Source organism: Phycodurus eques, chromosome 13 (genome assembly GCF_024500275.1).
Source record: "Phycodurus eques isolate BA_2022a chromosome 13, UOR_Pequ_1.1, whole genome shotgun sequence".
NCBI lineage: Eukaryota > Metazoa > Chordata > Actinopteri > Syngnathiformes > Syngnathidae > Phycodurus > Phycodurus eques.
The window spans coordinates 143368-158580 of record NC_084537.1 but is presented as its reverse complement, the minus strand read 5'-3'; the positions used below and the strand labels follow the sequence as shown (position 1 = coordinate 158580).

Genomic DNA, 15213 nt, shown 5'->3' with positions numbered 1-15213 from the left:
GTGTGTTTACTAATGTTTGGTTGTGTTTTGTGATTGTTGTTGTTGGCATTATTTATTGGCTGACGTGAGGCCATAAAGTTGGTTTGTCAAAATATGTTCCTTCTGTAAAAATTTGTCTTTAGAGTAAATAAAGATAAAATACAGAAATGTATGCACCCTGTCACATGGTCGGAAACATTTATTCTAAACCATTTTAAAATACCAGTCACCTTCAAGTGATTTGCCTATTCATGAGTTATTTGTCGGAGTAAGTGCGTGACCCCACACCCAGTGAAAAGAGTCCTAGGGGTGTGTGCCTGCGGATACATGCAAGTGAATTGATACCGTTTTACATGCACGAAGACAGACAGAAGTCTCCTGTAACTGCTGTGGTCGCACTGCGGCGGCTGAGGACCCCACCCAATCAATTGAGGGGCGGGATCAGGCCCAGAGGTCCACCCGAGAGCAGCCCGGCGGACGGGACACGTCCCACACCGAGGGACCCAGGGCGGTACGCCGGCCCCACCGAGGCGCCCCGACACCCGGCCACCCAGTACTCAAAAAAATACTTTGTACTGTAGGTTATCACCAGTGGCGAGCGGTGCATTTGCTCCTCGGGCATTTAGTGGGGACTTACCCATCTTAATTCAACTCTTAGTACCACCTATTGCAATTATAGAAACTATCAATACTACACAAAAACGCAATATAGTAGCAAAAAAAAAACTGTGTCACATACATTAATGTGGTGTGGCTCAGAATCAGTATATATCCAATAACATGTCAAAAACATAACTGCATCAAAAACCGACATCAATGTGTAAAGGGATATCACCACATGGGCTCAGGAACACTTCAGAAAACCAATGTCAGTCAATACAGTTCGGTGCTACATCCCTAAGTGCAACTTGAAACTTTACTATGCAAAGCAAAAGCCATTTATCAACAACACCCAGAAACTCCGCCGGCTGCTCTGGGCCCGAGCTCATCTAAGATGGACTGACGCAAAGTGGAAAAGTGTTCTGTAGTCCGACGTGTCCACATTTCAAATTGTTTTTGGAAATTTTGGACGTCGTGTACTCCGGGCCAAAGAGGAAAAGAACCATCCGGACTGTTATGGACGCAAAGTTCAAAAGCCAGCATCTGTGATGGTATGGGGCTCTGTCAATGGCGTGGGTAACTTACACATCTGTGAAGGCACCATTAATGCTGAAAGGTACATCCAGGTTTTGGAGAAACATATGCTGCCATCCAAGCAACGTCTTTTTCATGGACGCCCCTGCTTATTTCAGCAAGACAATGCCAAACCACTTTCTGCACGTGTTACAACAGCGTGGCTTCGTCGTAAAAGAGTGCGGGTACTAGACTGGCCTGCCTGCAGTCCAGACCTGTCTCCCATTGAAAATGTGTGGCGCATTATGAAGCGTAAAATACGACAACGGAGACCCCGGACTGTTGAACAGCTGAAGCTGTACATCGAGCAAGAATGGGAAAGAATTCCACCGACAAAGCTTCAACAATGAGTGTCCTCAGTTCCCAAACATTTATTGAACATTGTTAAAAGAAATGGTGATGTAACACAGTGATAAACATGACCCTGTCCCAGCTTTTTTGGAATGTGTTGCAGCCATACAATTCTAAGTTGATGATTATTTGCTAAAAACAATAAAGTTTATCACTTTGAACATTACATATCTTGTCTTTGTGGTGTATTCAATTCAATATAGGTTGTTATTCTGTTTTTATGTTTAACACAACATCCCGACTTCATTGGAATTGGGGTTGTAGTTCCATTGCAAATATAGTTTAAGTTCCATGAGGCAGCACTACGGATTTTGAAAAGCCTGGGCAGATTAGATTGACATGGCAGCGCATAGAGGCGGAAATCTGATTGACCAAAAATCTATAATCCAGATTCAGGCAGTGCATCCACAAGAGAAACACTACAAAATGAAGAGAATATACTGTTGAAAATAAACTAGTATAATTTCATGGAACACATATTGGAGTTCAGGTTGTAAATGTAGCTCAGTGGTCCTGATAGTGCTTCGGCCAACAGAGAAGGCCTTGGTGTGACGGACCGCATATGCGGCCTTTGCTATGAATGCAGGTTGAGATAACGATTGCTTGATATTGCTGATAGTATATTTTTGAAATGCAATGCATTGTGTGGGTTTATTTTATGACACATACAGGATACATATGTGACATTTTTCTTCTTTTTATCAACCAGGCATTACAAAGGCAGCATCAAAACTCTCTCTCAGACAGGAAACGAGGCAACAGGCAGAGTCTCTTCCGATTAAACTAGCCATGCCAAATAGTTACCCTAACAATGGACAGATCCACTCCCAATACCATGGTTACTATGTCAAGGATGTCAAGATCCAGCCACCTGAAGAACCAGTTGACGTGGAAGATGATTTTCACCCATCAAGCCTTGCGCGCTTGCCGCCTACCAAGCAAGTTTGGGCACCAGCCCCAAAAGTCTCACCCGTCCCCAGTCCCTCTCCAGTCCCACCAAAGGGGAACATCAAAGCTCTAGAGTCTTCCAAGCCAAAACCAACGGAAGCAAACAAACCAAAGAGTTTCGCAGAAACAAAAAAAACAAGTTTGGAAATTAGCGCTGAAATCGTTGAGGAGGAGTTGGTAAGTGTTAACATAATATGATAGGTTTGAAAAGTTCTCTCACTTGGAGCCTGGTTTACTAAGATCCCAAAAAGCGGGTGCTAAACGGCAGGTTCACGCGAACAGATTGTGGGCGCTGTTGATGGTTGCAAGTTATCGACTGAGATTACTATCTTTTAATAAGATCCCAAATAGGTGGCGCTAAATTGCGTGCCACTCACTCGAACAGATTGTCGCGCTGTTGGCAATTGGTGTAAAAGTGGTGGAGACCACCATATTGAAAAGGATTTTGTGCTTTTGTCGCTTTGAAGGTTTTAACCATGGACAATTTGCAAGGGCAGCAGAAAATTCACTTTGAAGCAATGGAATTGGAAGTGTTAGTGGAAGAGGAAAAGTTAATTTACTAAATTACGAAAAGAAATCTATTGCTCTGATCATTTCCTGGGAGAGGCCTCCACCAACTGTCACCTTGTGCTTAAATGACCCAGCCGCAAGGAAATAGTTTTGGAATAGATGATATGTTACAACTCCTTCTTGTGACTGGCTCCAAGACAGCCCTTAGGTCACAGGTGTCACACTCAAGGCCGGGCTCGATCCGCCACATCGTTTTGTTTTGCAAAATCATTTTTTTATTTTATTTTAACCAAACCTCTTCTTACAGTAATTTGAACAATAGTTAAGCTATTATCCTACGCATCTGATTTTGAAACTAGTTATCCATCAATGTATTGTTTATATGTCATAATATGATGAGACAATTAAACAGCTGTAGTTTCCCAGTCATAACGGCACTCGACGGCAATGTGGCCCGTAACAAAAATGCGTTTGACACCGCTCGCTGCCTGAGGTCATTTGGAAGCTCCAAAGTTGCATTGCTGAATAAGATATGTTGCAAGAATTTTTGTTTCTGGCATTGCCAAAATGTTGACACAGGCGGAAAAGATTTGCAGCTGCCTTTCAGGCACAGGCCATTAAAAGAGGCAAAATCAGCCATCGCGGTTTGTCTCATGTTTGATCAATCATATTGCACATGCTAAATTCATCCGTTTGCATACACTCCCATCATATTTGTGCAAAATGAGCTGTGAGGAAATTTTGCGTGTTTGGCGGATGAATCCTTGGTGCGCCCAGTTAGTGTATCCGCTTCCATATTTGTTTGCGTGAGCATTCCAGTTTGCACCGACAAACCTTGAGTAAATTCAGCCCCGAGTGTTTCCTAGCTATCAAGAGCAATCAAACATCCAACCATCTGAAAAATGTCCCACCAGATGCAGCATGATGTAATTCTGCATCAATACAAGTATTGCATTATATTGCCATTACGTCAAATATCCATTTTTCCACAGGGTCCCAACTCTATCTTGGTGGCTCTGGTGATGCTATTAAACATTGGTCTCGCCGTTATTTTTGTGCATTTCCTGACTTGACCAAATCTGCACTCAGGTAAGTCACTCTAAATTATATATTTTTGAATCTTGACATTTCTGAACCTTCATGGGGTTAACTCTATTTTAGTAATACCATAACATTTGAACTTTCAAAGTCAAACACATTCTATTCTGAGACGCTGGTCAACCTGCGATTTAAACAAAAATGTTACAATGAGTATCCAGCCGTCGGGTGGCGGGGCCAGAAGCCTAAACAGAAGCCCAGACTTCCCTCTCCACAGCCACTTTGTCCGCCGTCTCTTCCGGGGGAATCCCGAGGCCAGCCGGGAAACAGTCTCTTCAGTGTGTCCCGGGTCTTCCCGGAGCCTCCTCCCAGTGGGACGTGCCCAGAACACTTCAGCGGGGAAGCGTCCAAGAGGCATCCTAAACGGGTGACCTTATCTGGCTCCTCTCGATACGGAGGAGCGGTGTGTCTGCTCTGAGAAAACGTCTCATTCTATCTCTTAAGGGCGAGCCCAGACACCCTGTGGAGATATTTTATTTTGGCCACTTGTATCTGTTATCTTGTTGTTTTGGTCACTACCCAGAGCTTGTGAGCACAGGTGAGGGTGGGGACATGTGTCCACCAGTACATTGACAGCTTTGCCTTCTCACTATAAATTCTGTTCATCAAGATTATGAACAGAATTGACACAGGGCTGCCTTGGTGGAGTACAAGCCTCACTGGAAACAAATCCGACTTACCGTCTGCGAAGCGGACCAAATTCTGACACCAGTCGTACAAGGACCAAACAGCCTGCATAAGGGGGTCTGTTATGCACAGTGCACGGTCAAACATTCTCCGAGTCCACACACCACCTGCAGACCGGTTGTACTAACTCCCAGGCACCATACAGGACTCTGTCGAGGGTGTAGCGCTGGTCCACTGTTCCACGCCCAGGACGGAAAGCATAATCCTTGTCTTGAATCTGAGATCCGACTTTGTGACGGACCTTGGCGGGGAGTCTGAGGAGTGTGATCCCCCTCATAGTTGGAACGTCTGCCAATCCAAAGGCACTATCACCGTGATGTTGCAAAGACGTGTGAAAAGAGCCTTGAGGAACTCTTGCCAGGTCTCATCCACCGCTTACTATCATCTCACCACTGAGAAGAAGCTTTTAACGTTTTTGAACCAACCTCGGCGGTTGTGACTGCAACTGTGTATCTCATTGTCTGTATCACACTGCCCCTAAGAGACCAAGACGTGCACAGCAGGAACAGCAGTTGTCGATAAAACTAAAACCCAGTTGCATCAAGAAGTTCAAAAGTGCATTGCCGAAATGCAGAAACCAAATGATGTTCCCGCCATATACTGACGGTAAACAAATAACTGAATTGAACTTTGTTATTTCGCACTTTATCATTTGTATTTATTTATGGAGAATATTTCTATTTTATTTTGATTTCATTATTCAAATGTAGAATATGCGTATGTTTATGTTAAGCAGTTGCGATTTAAATATATACTGCGATTTTGTGACTGGTTTTATTGAAGTTATTTTTCAGAATTTCCTAATATAATTTGGATTTATTTTATTCAATTGCAGTACCTTATTTTCAGAGTTCCTTTGCTCCATATTGGTTCTATTGAGGGTGGCAGGGTTAGCACATCTGCCTCACAGTTCTGGGGACCTGGGATCAAATCAGGCCTCGGGTACTCCGGTTTCCTCCCACAACCCAAAAACATGCATGCTAGGTTAATTCGTTCTTGCGTGCTTGTTTTTTTTTGTTTTTAAAGCTACTTTATGTAACCCATTGGTTAATAATGAACGGGTCAGTTTTTCCTCATACCTACTGTTGCTGATTATTGATCACTTCACCAAGCCTTTTCTAACGACTTGACATGTTACCAAATGCCTGTCACAGGCTACAGCAGCTGAACAAGTCAACTCAAGAAAACAATCACACAGCATCTGAATAAACTGCTGCATTGAACATTGAACATGAGTTTGAATTTGATGGATGAATTCTGAACACAGCCACGCCCTCCCCAGTTATATGAGGCTGTGCACAATTGTCTCAGTTTATTTTTACTTCCCCTCTCTAAAAGATTTCATTTTTTCCCCCAATTAACCTTTGAAGGTTATAGGTCACACAAATGAAATGATTTCTCTTAGTCTTTTTTTTTTTTTTTTTTTTTTTTTTTTTAATATCACAAAAACCTGGCATTTGAGGGGTTGTAGACTTTACATCGACTGTATTTAGGGTTAAGAAGTTTCATTTATGACATTTGGTTTGTTATGACTGTATTTACCAATACTGTATATCCAATACATTTTATATTTAGTAATAAACAAATGCAACAACAAAAAAAAACTTTAACTATTCCAATATTCTTAATAGATGATTCTCTCTATTGAGCTCCAGCTTTTCTCATTTTTCAGATTTACCCAAAGTTGTCACCCAAGCCGATAACTCTCCACCAGCCAGCGGTCTTTCAAAATGGGTTCCAAACAGAATGGCAGATATGGGCAAAATGGAGGAATGGAAATAGACGAGTTAGGAAGGAGAGAAAAAAGAAAGCGGTGGGGGAGAGAGAGACGAAATCGCCGCCGCCGTCTCCGGATGGACGAAAGGCCGTCTTTGGCGCTCGGCGTAACCCGATTGAGCTGGGGATGATTTGCGACTCCACTTCGAGCGCGGTGAAAGTTGAAGCGAGTGGTCACTGGTTGGAAATAGGAAGGAGGAAAATAACAACACCTAAGACTCGACATTTCATTCTCGGTCAGGTTTCAAAACTACAGCGCACGTGGACAGCTGACAATGAATGTGAAGACGTTGCAGTCTTGAAAACGGCTTATGTTTTGTCTCCATTTGCCCTGAGCTACTCTTGAGATTTGGAAGTTTTTCAATGCTGCAATAAAGTTTGTGCCTCATCCCTCTTATTTGAAGAGCTCGCTTCTTTTAATCATTTGATCAATGGCAGTAAAGTCACTTGTTTAAAAGGAATTTTCTTTTTAAAAAACAACTAATTTAGCAATTGTTTAATGCCGCCTTGGTTTTACATGAGTAAATGTCTCCCATGTTAAAGCATCCATGCTTCAAGTCCTACTTTCAAAGAGTTACTTGTGATTGAACATTTTAGACATTCGTAGTAAAAGGCCATCCTAATCGACAGAGCAAATGGCGGCGGCCCGTTGAAATTCACTTGTTTTTATAACGGTTAAGGCAAAAGTGCATAGCAGTGAAGACAGAAGCGGCTTCATAAACTCATGTGACTTGCACAGTTGACGTGTTGCCCTTCAAACTCAGCGGTGTATAAATGATACCAACTGCTCATTACACTGCTGCCTGTATACAATTGCAAAATGGTAACGACATGCTATAGTTACTGTGTGAATGCAAAACGGCCGTAACTTTGTAGTAACTAAGTAACTTTGAAGACACTAAGATGCATATGGGTTGGTTTTCATGGAAAGGGCATAATTAGCGATAGGCTAAAAATCCTATACATACAAAAATGCAATTGGCATCTCCAGAAAACATGTTGCAAATCAAGACACATTTTGGCATTAAAGGTTTGAAATAGATTCCTTTCGAACCATTTTTTCCCCTCATGACCTTTTAATGGAGAACTGCCGAAATGAAAATACTCATCAATAAGATTGATATTGATCACCAGGAAATTCAGTAGGCTATGTCTTTACTGTTATTGATCAAATGAAATGAAAATGACATCACTCAATGAATTACAAGTCCGAGTACATTTCCCATTTCACATTGACGCCGGTCTGTACATTTCAACTGGCATTTGCTGTGCAAGATGGGGTGAAAATCAGTCAAAACAAGATTTCTTGCCTAAATACGCAAGTGTGAAATGTACAATACAGTATATCAATTGTTGACAAAAATATCGATGCAATGGAAAGCAAGTTTGTGCATATCTGATCGTATCTTGGATTTGTGTGCGAATCTTTTGCGTGTGTGTGTGTGCGCGCACCGGATATGTTCATGGTGCACTTTGAGCTGACGGATGTCGACAGCTGCCGTACCATTTTACAGAGTGACGCGTTGGTGGGTGGAAAGGGCCCGAGCAGGAATGTGAAACGCACCTCGGATAGTGGCTCTATTTCTATTTCTATTTCATTTCTATTTCTATCAGCCTGTCCATTGATCTGTTCATATCTGTTTTATCTGCGTCTGTTTGTCTAACCGACAGCAGGCAAACGAATGGCAATAGCTATCGAAAACATATTGGGACACGTTTAATCAATTTGTAATTTCATTTTCTGATTTGAAACGGCTCGGGCTTTGTCACGTACAAAGTATTGCTTAACTATAGCGGAAAATGGAAACAGTGTGACTGCCAAGCAAAATCATATCACACCTTCGTGGACATGTTACGGATGGCACAGGTCAACAACAAATTTATAGTCGAAGAACCTCTTCGCCGATTGAGGACAATTTTGATGTGCTGAGTCCAATTGTCACCTTAGTTTTTCTCAGTCAGGTCAACTTTTGGAACTATCAAATCAAGGTTTCGAGCATCACGCCCTGAATTTTGAACAATGATGATGTACCATTGAAGTTACAGGTACTTACATCGATGTCTACTCATCAATTTACAACAAGCAACGTTTGTAACATTTCATGAATAACCTTAACAACTTGACCTGAACAAGAGAAACAGATGTCATTCTGGGCTTCAGCAAACATTGTTGTAAATTAGTTGTAAAAGAAACGGACAATTTTGTTTTGTAACTCAGTGTTTTATATACACACACACACATACTGAGATATATATAGTTATATATTGCCGTTTTGTCTTTGGAATGGTTCAATACTGTTAAATGCATCTTTTTTTTGGTACTTGATTTCAATGTTCTAAATCGAAGAAAGTTGGTGGAGTTGTTGAATTTACTCCCAAGAAAAAGAGAACAAAACATCATGCATTTGTGTTTTTAGAATGTGGCAAGATGCTGAAGTACCCAGACAAAAGCAAAGCAAGCACAGGGATAATATGCAAACACCACAGGCTCAAACCTGGGCTCTCTCGAGACTCGGGCCTCGTCGGACTTACGGTGCTTGGCCTGGTAGTGTTGGCATTGTTCTTGTATTGGATTGGTTCGCCAAGGAATTTTCATAACAACTGCTGTGGCACTCCATCATTCTTTAGTGAACTAGTTTGAAGCCCTTTCCATTTTAGTACAGTTTTAGGACATCTCGACAAACAAATATTTGATTGTTCATTGAAGGCTTTAATCTGCGATTTCTAATGGCAGATAAATCCATCTTGTACGGAGGACTTGTGATGTCATGCGTTTGATCAATAATCAGGCAGATGTAAATGCGTAGGATGAAAATATTCCTGAAACTTAACGTCGTGATCTTTTGTAATTGTACGTACAGCGCCAGACGAGATCGGCCGTACTCTAACGGAGCTCTGTTACCCAGCAGAAAAACGAGCTGCCATCCCATGGCATACGGATGGACGGATGACGATTTAGACCTGGCAAGTCACTTTAATCAAAGCCACGATAAGCCATACGCAACCCGGCCTGGTTGATTTGGCAATTAACTTCGATTTTAGCGACACTGTCGTTGTTGCTCATTCGTAAGCAGTGAAATGTTACACTTTCTCTTGCGCGACCATGGGAAATAGTGCAGGGGCTGAACTGAACTATGAAACGCGTGTTGGCAATCGTGTTTTCTTTTACCCCCGGGGTGAAATTTCGTACACGTGTGCAATTTACCAGACAGCAAGCGGTGGCGAGTGTGTGAACACATTTATTTCTGTGTGCGATGTTAATGAGGTTGAATATCGTGCATGTAAACAAAGATTGGAAAACAACGTACAGACCCTTTCCCCCAAAAAATATTATATCGTGCAAAAGTTTATGCCGGCACGGTGGGCGACTGGTTAGCACATCTGCCTCACAGTTCTGGGGACCGGGGTTCAATCCCTACTACTACAACTGCAACTTTGGTGTTAAGTCAGTGTACGAAACGATAACGCATCAAAACTTCACTTGTTCATCAATTGCTTCGTTCCGCCACCGCGCTCTCTTTTACGGAATATATTTTCATATCACTGCGGGCCCGAGATTTGAGCCCGCTTGTGTCTCTGGAGTCTGAAGAACCTCTTCATGCAGGGCCCTCTTAGGATTGCAGTCATGCTTAAAACTGTATTTCTGCCACGCCTAACCAATGCTCACAAGGACAAACATTTGCAGAGGGCTCAGTAGTACCCTAAATTTGACAAAATTACCACAGCAAAATATGAAGAGTTCAAATCGACAATTTCCTGTCATGGTATAAAAACACAAGCATGACTTCCACACAGTTTATATAAAAAAAAAAAAAAAAAAATTAAATTTAAAATAAATGCTGAAAGACAACAAACAATCCCACACTAGAAAAGACACCACTGAAACTTAAGCAGGTCTGGGGAGAAAACCCATCGTATGGCCACCATCAACCCCTGAACTCAACCCTATTGAGAACTCAAAGGAAGATCGATGAGGACGGATGGCAATATACCTCCAAACAGCAACTCTTTCAGGTAAATCCTCAACGAGATAACCAGAAACTAACAGAAGCTCCATGGAGTTACAAGTTCAATGGATGAGTTGTTATGGTCATAGCGAAGAGGGGGGGGTCCCTGTGTTTGTAGGTTAAAATAGCATTTGTTTCAGAGTTCTTTACAACTTTTGTTTTTAAATGTATGCATAAAGGGAAAATAAACACAGATTAAAGATGATCAAATAATAGACAATTGTTGGTGCCAAAAATGGATTGACTGTAAATTGTATTGAATTTGGGAAAATGAGCAAAAACACCACATTCTACATTTAAAGCGGTCAGCTGTACTTTAGATCACGGCCTGTCCGTGTAGTCTGTTCTGAAGGTGAAGGGCTTGTCATAGCCCATGAGGTGGTTGTAATCCTGAGGGAGGACGAACATGTCGGGGTTCACCAGCAGCCCAGTCTTGTCGGCGTAGAAGGTGGTGAACATCTTGCTGACAGCTGGTATGCTGACCTGCTTCTGATGAAAGACTGTCTTTTGCTCCGTTAGGAAGACGCTGTAGGTTATGGCAGTATAGGTGTCCTGGTCTGGGTTGTGGTACAGACGGACCACATAACCCTTGGTAATGAAGTGGAGGAGCACAGGGGTGAGGAAGGTGAAGAAGCCCATGATGCCGCAGAAAGCCATTTGAAGGGCAACGCTCTGGACTCCAAGTCCTGTTTTCAAGAGGATCTGCGGCACGAGAAAGAGACTGGCCCCACTTGTGCTGTAAGAGAACATTTTCACCCCTGAGACCAGACAAGGAGAAAAATTCAAATAGCAGGTCAGTGTTAAAAATCAACCGAGTCGTACATAGCAATAATCATTTATGAAATAATATGGGTGGCATGATGAAAGTGGAACCCAGAATTGAAACACCTGCTGTATGTCGTGTGAGTGACTGACAGGGCTGAACCTTAAGTGGAGCAGAAATATCTTGTCATCTTGGCCAGATCTGTGCCTTGCCACAATTCGGTCTCTGAGCTCTTCAGGCGGTTCCTTCGACCTCATGATTCTCATTTGCTCTGACGTGCACGGTGCCCTGTAAGGTCTTCTCTAAACAGGGGCGTGGCTTTCCTAATCAAGTCCAATCAGTGTAATCAAACACAGCTGGACTCCAATGAAGGTGGAGAACCAGCTCAAGGATGATCGGAAGCAGCGGACAGCACCCGAGTTCAATAGATGAGCGTCACAGCAAAGGGTCTGAATACTTACGGCCGTGTGATACTTCCGGTTTTCTTTTTTTTAATCTGAAAATGTTCAACAATTCAGTTTTTTCTGTCAATATGCGGTGCTGTGTGTACATTAATGGGGGGGGGGGGGGGGGGGGGGGGGGGGATTATTTCAATGATTTTAGCAAATGGCATCAATATAACGAGTGAAATATTTAAGGGGGTCTGAATACTTTCCGTACCCACTGTATATAACCTACTACAATAATATAGCCGAAGCCAATATTATTATTATATTGCTTACAATAATGGTTAATACTGCAAATGCAGAATTAAATGAATATGAAAAGGGTTACTTTGAAGTGAATGTCGTGTTAGCAATTTAGTATCACTCCATCAACTTTAGCAAACTTGTGTTAAACAGTTATCAAATCAATATAGATTTCATAATACATTTTAATGCAAAAACAAATTTCATCTAATTGTTCAAGATTCAAAATTCTTTATGTTCATTGTACAAGACTTCAATCAAATAAGTACACGTGGATAAAACACCAACAATTATATCCACGTGTGTATAAAAGTTAAGTAATAAATACTGAATTCATTCAGTTCAACTAACGTTCTACACACAAGCATTTATACCATAAACTCAAGAGTACCAACATACGCAGTTTAAGGCTAGAAGTCCATTCATCATAAAAGAGAATGCATGTTAGTAGTTTAAAAAAATGGATATTTTAAAACCTTTTCTCCTCAATTATTCAATCAATTAGTCGATAGGTTGACCGATTCTAAAAAGATGATATCGTTACAGCCCAAGCCGGAAGGCGATACGTCCGCGTCTCACAGGCGGCCACGCACGACGACGCTTCCAACTCGAAATTCTGTTTCCCGTTTGAGGCCTATTTTTCCAGCAAATTTGGATGATTACCTCTTCAGCGGCATTTGAATCTGAAGGTTCGACTGTCATGATTGGATTGTTGTGAAGCTTCCGAAACGAACACGAAAGCAGGGGTTGCTTTTCTTGCGGGCTCATTCGGGGATGAGAGAGCAACTCACCACGAACTGCAGTTCCCAGACCGCCCGTGTAAATCAGGTTCTCGTCTTCAGACTGGGCCCTGGTAGAAAGACAAGAAGACGGAGTGCGAGGCTGCACCTGCAAAATCAAACCAACAAACAAAAACAAAAAAGATACATTCACCATTTATCCATTTTTCACAATTCCAAATTGTTGTATTGGCTGTGGAGGCAATCGGCTATAAAAGGCAACACCTGAGCCACGTTCCAATACTTTTTGCTCGCTTGAAAAGTAGGCGGGTTCAAACACAAGGTTCTCCGCGGCCGCAGATTCACCATGTTTTCTGCGTCCCTGGTCATTTTCTGCGCGACTCAGAAGCGTGACGCACATCGAACGAGATCATTCGTCCATAGAGTGAGAAGGTTAGAGGGAGCATGTCATTTACAGCATTTGTTAAAAGCAATTCCATTGCAGTAAATTAGTACCCATCATTTATGTCATGTTGTAATGTTGATTTGACCTAAACTTATGTCATTGGACAATCCTTGAATGCCCCCTAGAGGTCAGCGATGTTTTAACTTTTGTCTAAAATTCTAGAGAGTCATTTTGAAGCTACATACAGTACACAAGTATATACAAGAAATGAACAAGTGTTCTTGTGATCGGTTATCGGTTTTTTTTTCTTCCCCAAACTCGGTGATCGGGTTTTGCGACTTGCTCGAAGAAATAAGAAAGCGCTTTATTGATGTGCACGCGTGACACAACGACGTGAAGATCGAACAAGTCGTTTTGAGAAATCTACCAAAAACTTGGGAATTCCACGTTTTGTGGTGGGGGGGAAATGCAGAGCAGTTGCCCTTTCCACGTTGAACACTGGCTATTGCACTCAAATGTGACTTTGCATGGGGCGGCGTGACGGCCGGCGAGTTAGCACATCCGCCTCACAGTTCCAAATCCGGGCGCCGGCCTTCCTCGTACGGACTTCGGAAAGCACGGCTGCGTCCCTCGTGGCGATTAGCGGAAGAGCGAAGGGATGTACGAAGGGATTGAAAGACGGGAGTTTGCACGAGAGAAGATGCGGTGCGATTTGTGGAGTCCGCTGATCGTGCAGTGGGCCGGTCTGACAGGAAATGCCAGGGCTTCATTTTTGACCCAGTCCGCCCCTGAGGAGCAGAAGAAAAGAAATTGTCCCATTCTGAAAAGGCAGGCAGAAGCAAACGGCTCCTTGGACAAGTCCCTGCAAATTGAGGTGAGGAAAGCGCAGTGGGGGGTTGGGGGGTTGGGGCAACACCAACACCAACATTTGACCAAAGTGAAGTGAAAAAGATACATTTTGCTTTACATTTAAAGTCCTCATTTCAAATGGGGAAAGATGATTTTCAGATCTGTGTTTTGAGTTACCAGCGTGGTCAAGGAACGAGTTCAACTTGTACCTCAGGGCACCGCTGTGGGGGGCTTTCAAATCCAAGGCATTGAAGAGCTTTTATTTTGGAAACGCGCAGTTTTGCCACCAGTGTTTTCGCGACTTGAGAGACGGTATTCAAAAGAGCGATGTCGAGTTTATATCGCCGAGTCCATACCTTGAGTTTCGGGCGAAGCGATGACCTACTGACAGCGTGGCGATGGGTTCCCCTCGGTCGGCCCAAACGTGACGCGCTCCATTGGGCTCCAGGCCGCGTGGCGACAAGACGCGTTGTACTGAACGAGTTCGAAATAAAACGAACTCGGACACTCAAAATGCCATTGAAAGAAAGCATTCTGCTTTGCAAATGACCGCTCAACGCTGTAGCCGTTGAAGAACTTCCGCCTATTTTCTTCTTCTACGACAAACGTCTTCTCTTTCTCCAACATAGAATTCGCGATGACGCGGGCGCATCGTGCCCGCTCCTTACACACGTCAGCGCAGCCGCCATGTTGTCACGGTCAATCACTTGTTGTCAAGCTGCACGATTCGACGTGACAAGGTGGCAGCCACGTGCTTTCGCAAGAAATAGGGTGTACTCACGCTCACATTCACTTGATAAACCTATATTTTGTAAGAATCAAAATAGAAAATGTCAGTCAATTGAACGGTCTTAGTCAATAGCAAAAATAAGAACATCTATTTCCATATGAAGTTACATTGATGAACAATGAATACGGACGTTCGTGCAAAAGGGAGAACAATCCCAAGCAGTATTCACTCATCATCACATTTAGCTATGTATACATATTTGCGGAACTATTCTTTTCGAAGTGAACTATGCAAGAAGAGCTTCCTTTACATTGGCATTTGGCATCCAGGAGGTGCAGTTTAATTCCCTCTTGATGCACAGCCTGCGTGTCGCGTCAAGTTGTTTGTCGACGAGGCAGAGGAGGAGGAGGAGGAGGACGATTGAAGTCTCCATTGACCAGTCGGAGGGTGCCGGGATGTTGAAATTACAATTGATTGTTGTTAAATTAGTCAAATTCAAATGATGACTCGTCTTGTTTTGTCTGAAAT

The 15213-nt window shown here is 42.8% G+C and overlaps 2 protein-coding genes across 4 annotated transcripts in view; one reads left to right on the top strand and one right to left on the bottom strand.

Annotated features, from left to right (window-relative positions):
• Nucleotides 1–6915, top strand: part of LOC133411390 (junctophilin-1-like) — a 31640-nt gene extending 24725 nt beyond the window's left edge. Inside the window, exons 5-7 of one of the 2 annotated variants that reach the window (XM_061693724.1) lie at nt 2213–2628; nt 3954–4050; nt 6419–6506. In XM_061693724.1, the coding sequence (XP_061549708.1) occupies nt 2213–2628; nt 3954–4034 (497 nt within the window). In that variant the 3' untranslated portion in view covers nt 4035–4050; nt 6419–6506. Of the gene's footprint in view, nt 1–2212; nt 2629–3953; nt 4051–6418 lie in introns of both variants that reach the window. The other variant, XM_061693725.1, reaches the window with a different exon arrangement.
• A 2830-nt stretch (nt 6916–9745) lies between these two features.
• tmem70 (transmembrane protein 70) lies at nt 9746–14612 on the bottom strand. Of its 2 annotated transcripts, XM_061694957.1 has the most exons (4): nt 14312–14401; nt 12986–13894; nt 12773–12869; nt 9746–11287 (listed from the first exon to the last, which is right to left on the bottom strand). In XM_061694957.1, the coding sequence occupies exons 2-4, from the start codon at nt 13088–13090 to the stop codon at nt 10851–10853; spliced, it is 639 nt and encodes a 212-aa protein (XP_061550941.1). In that variant the 5' UTR covers nt 13091–13894; nt 14312–14401; the 3' UTR covers nt 9746–10850. The 2 variants fall into 2 exon arrangements, with proteins under 2 accessions (XP_061550941.1, XP_061550940.1); XM_061694956.1 differs by lacking the exon at nt 12986–13894 and having other exon boundaries at nt 14312–14612.
• Between the last annotated feature and the right edge of the window lie 601 nt (nt 14613–15213).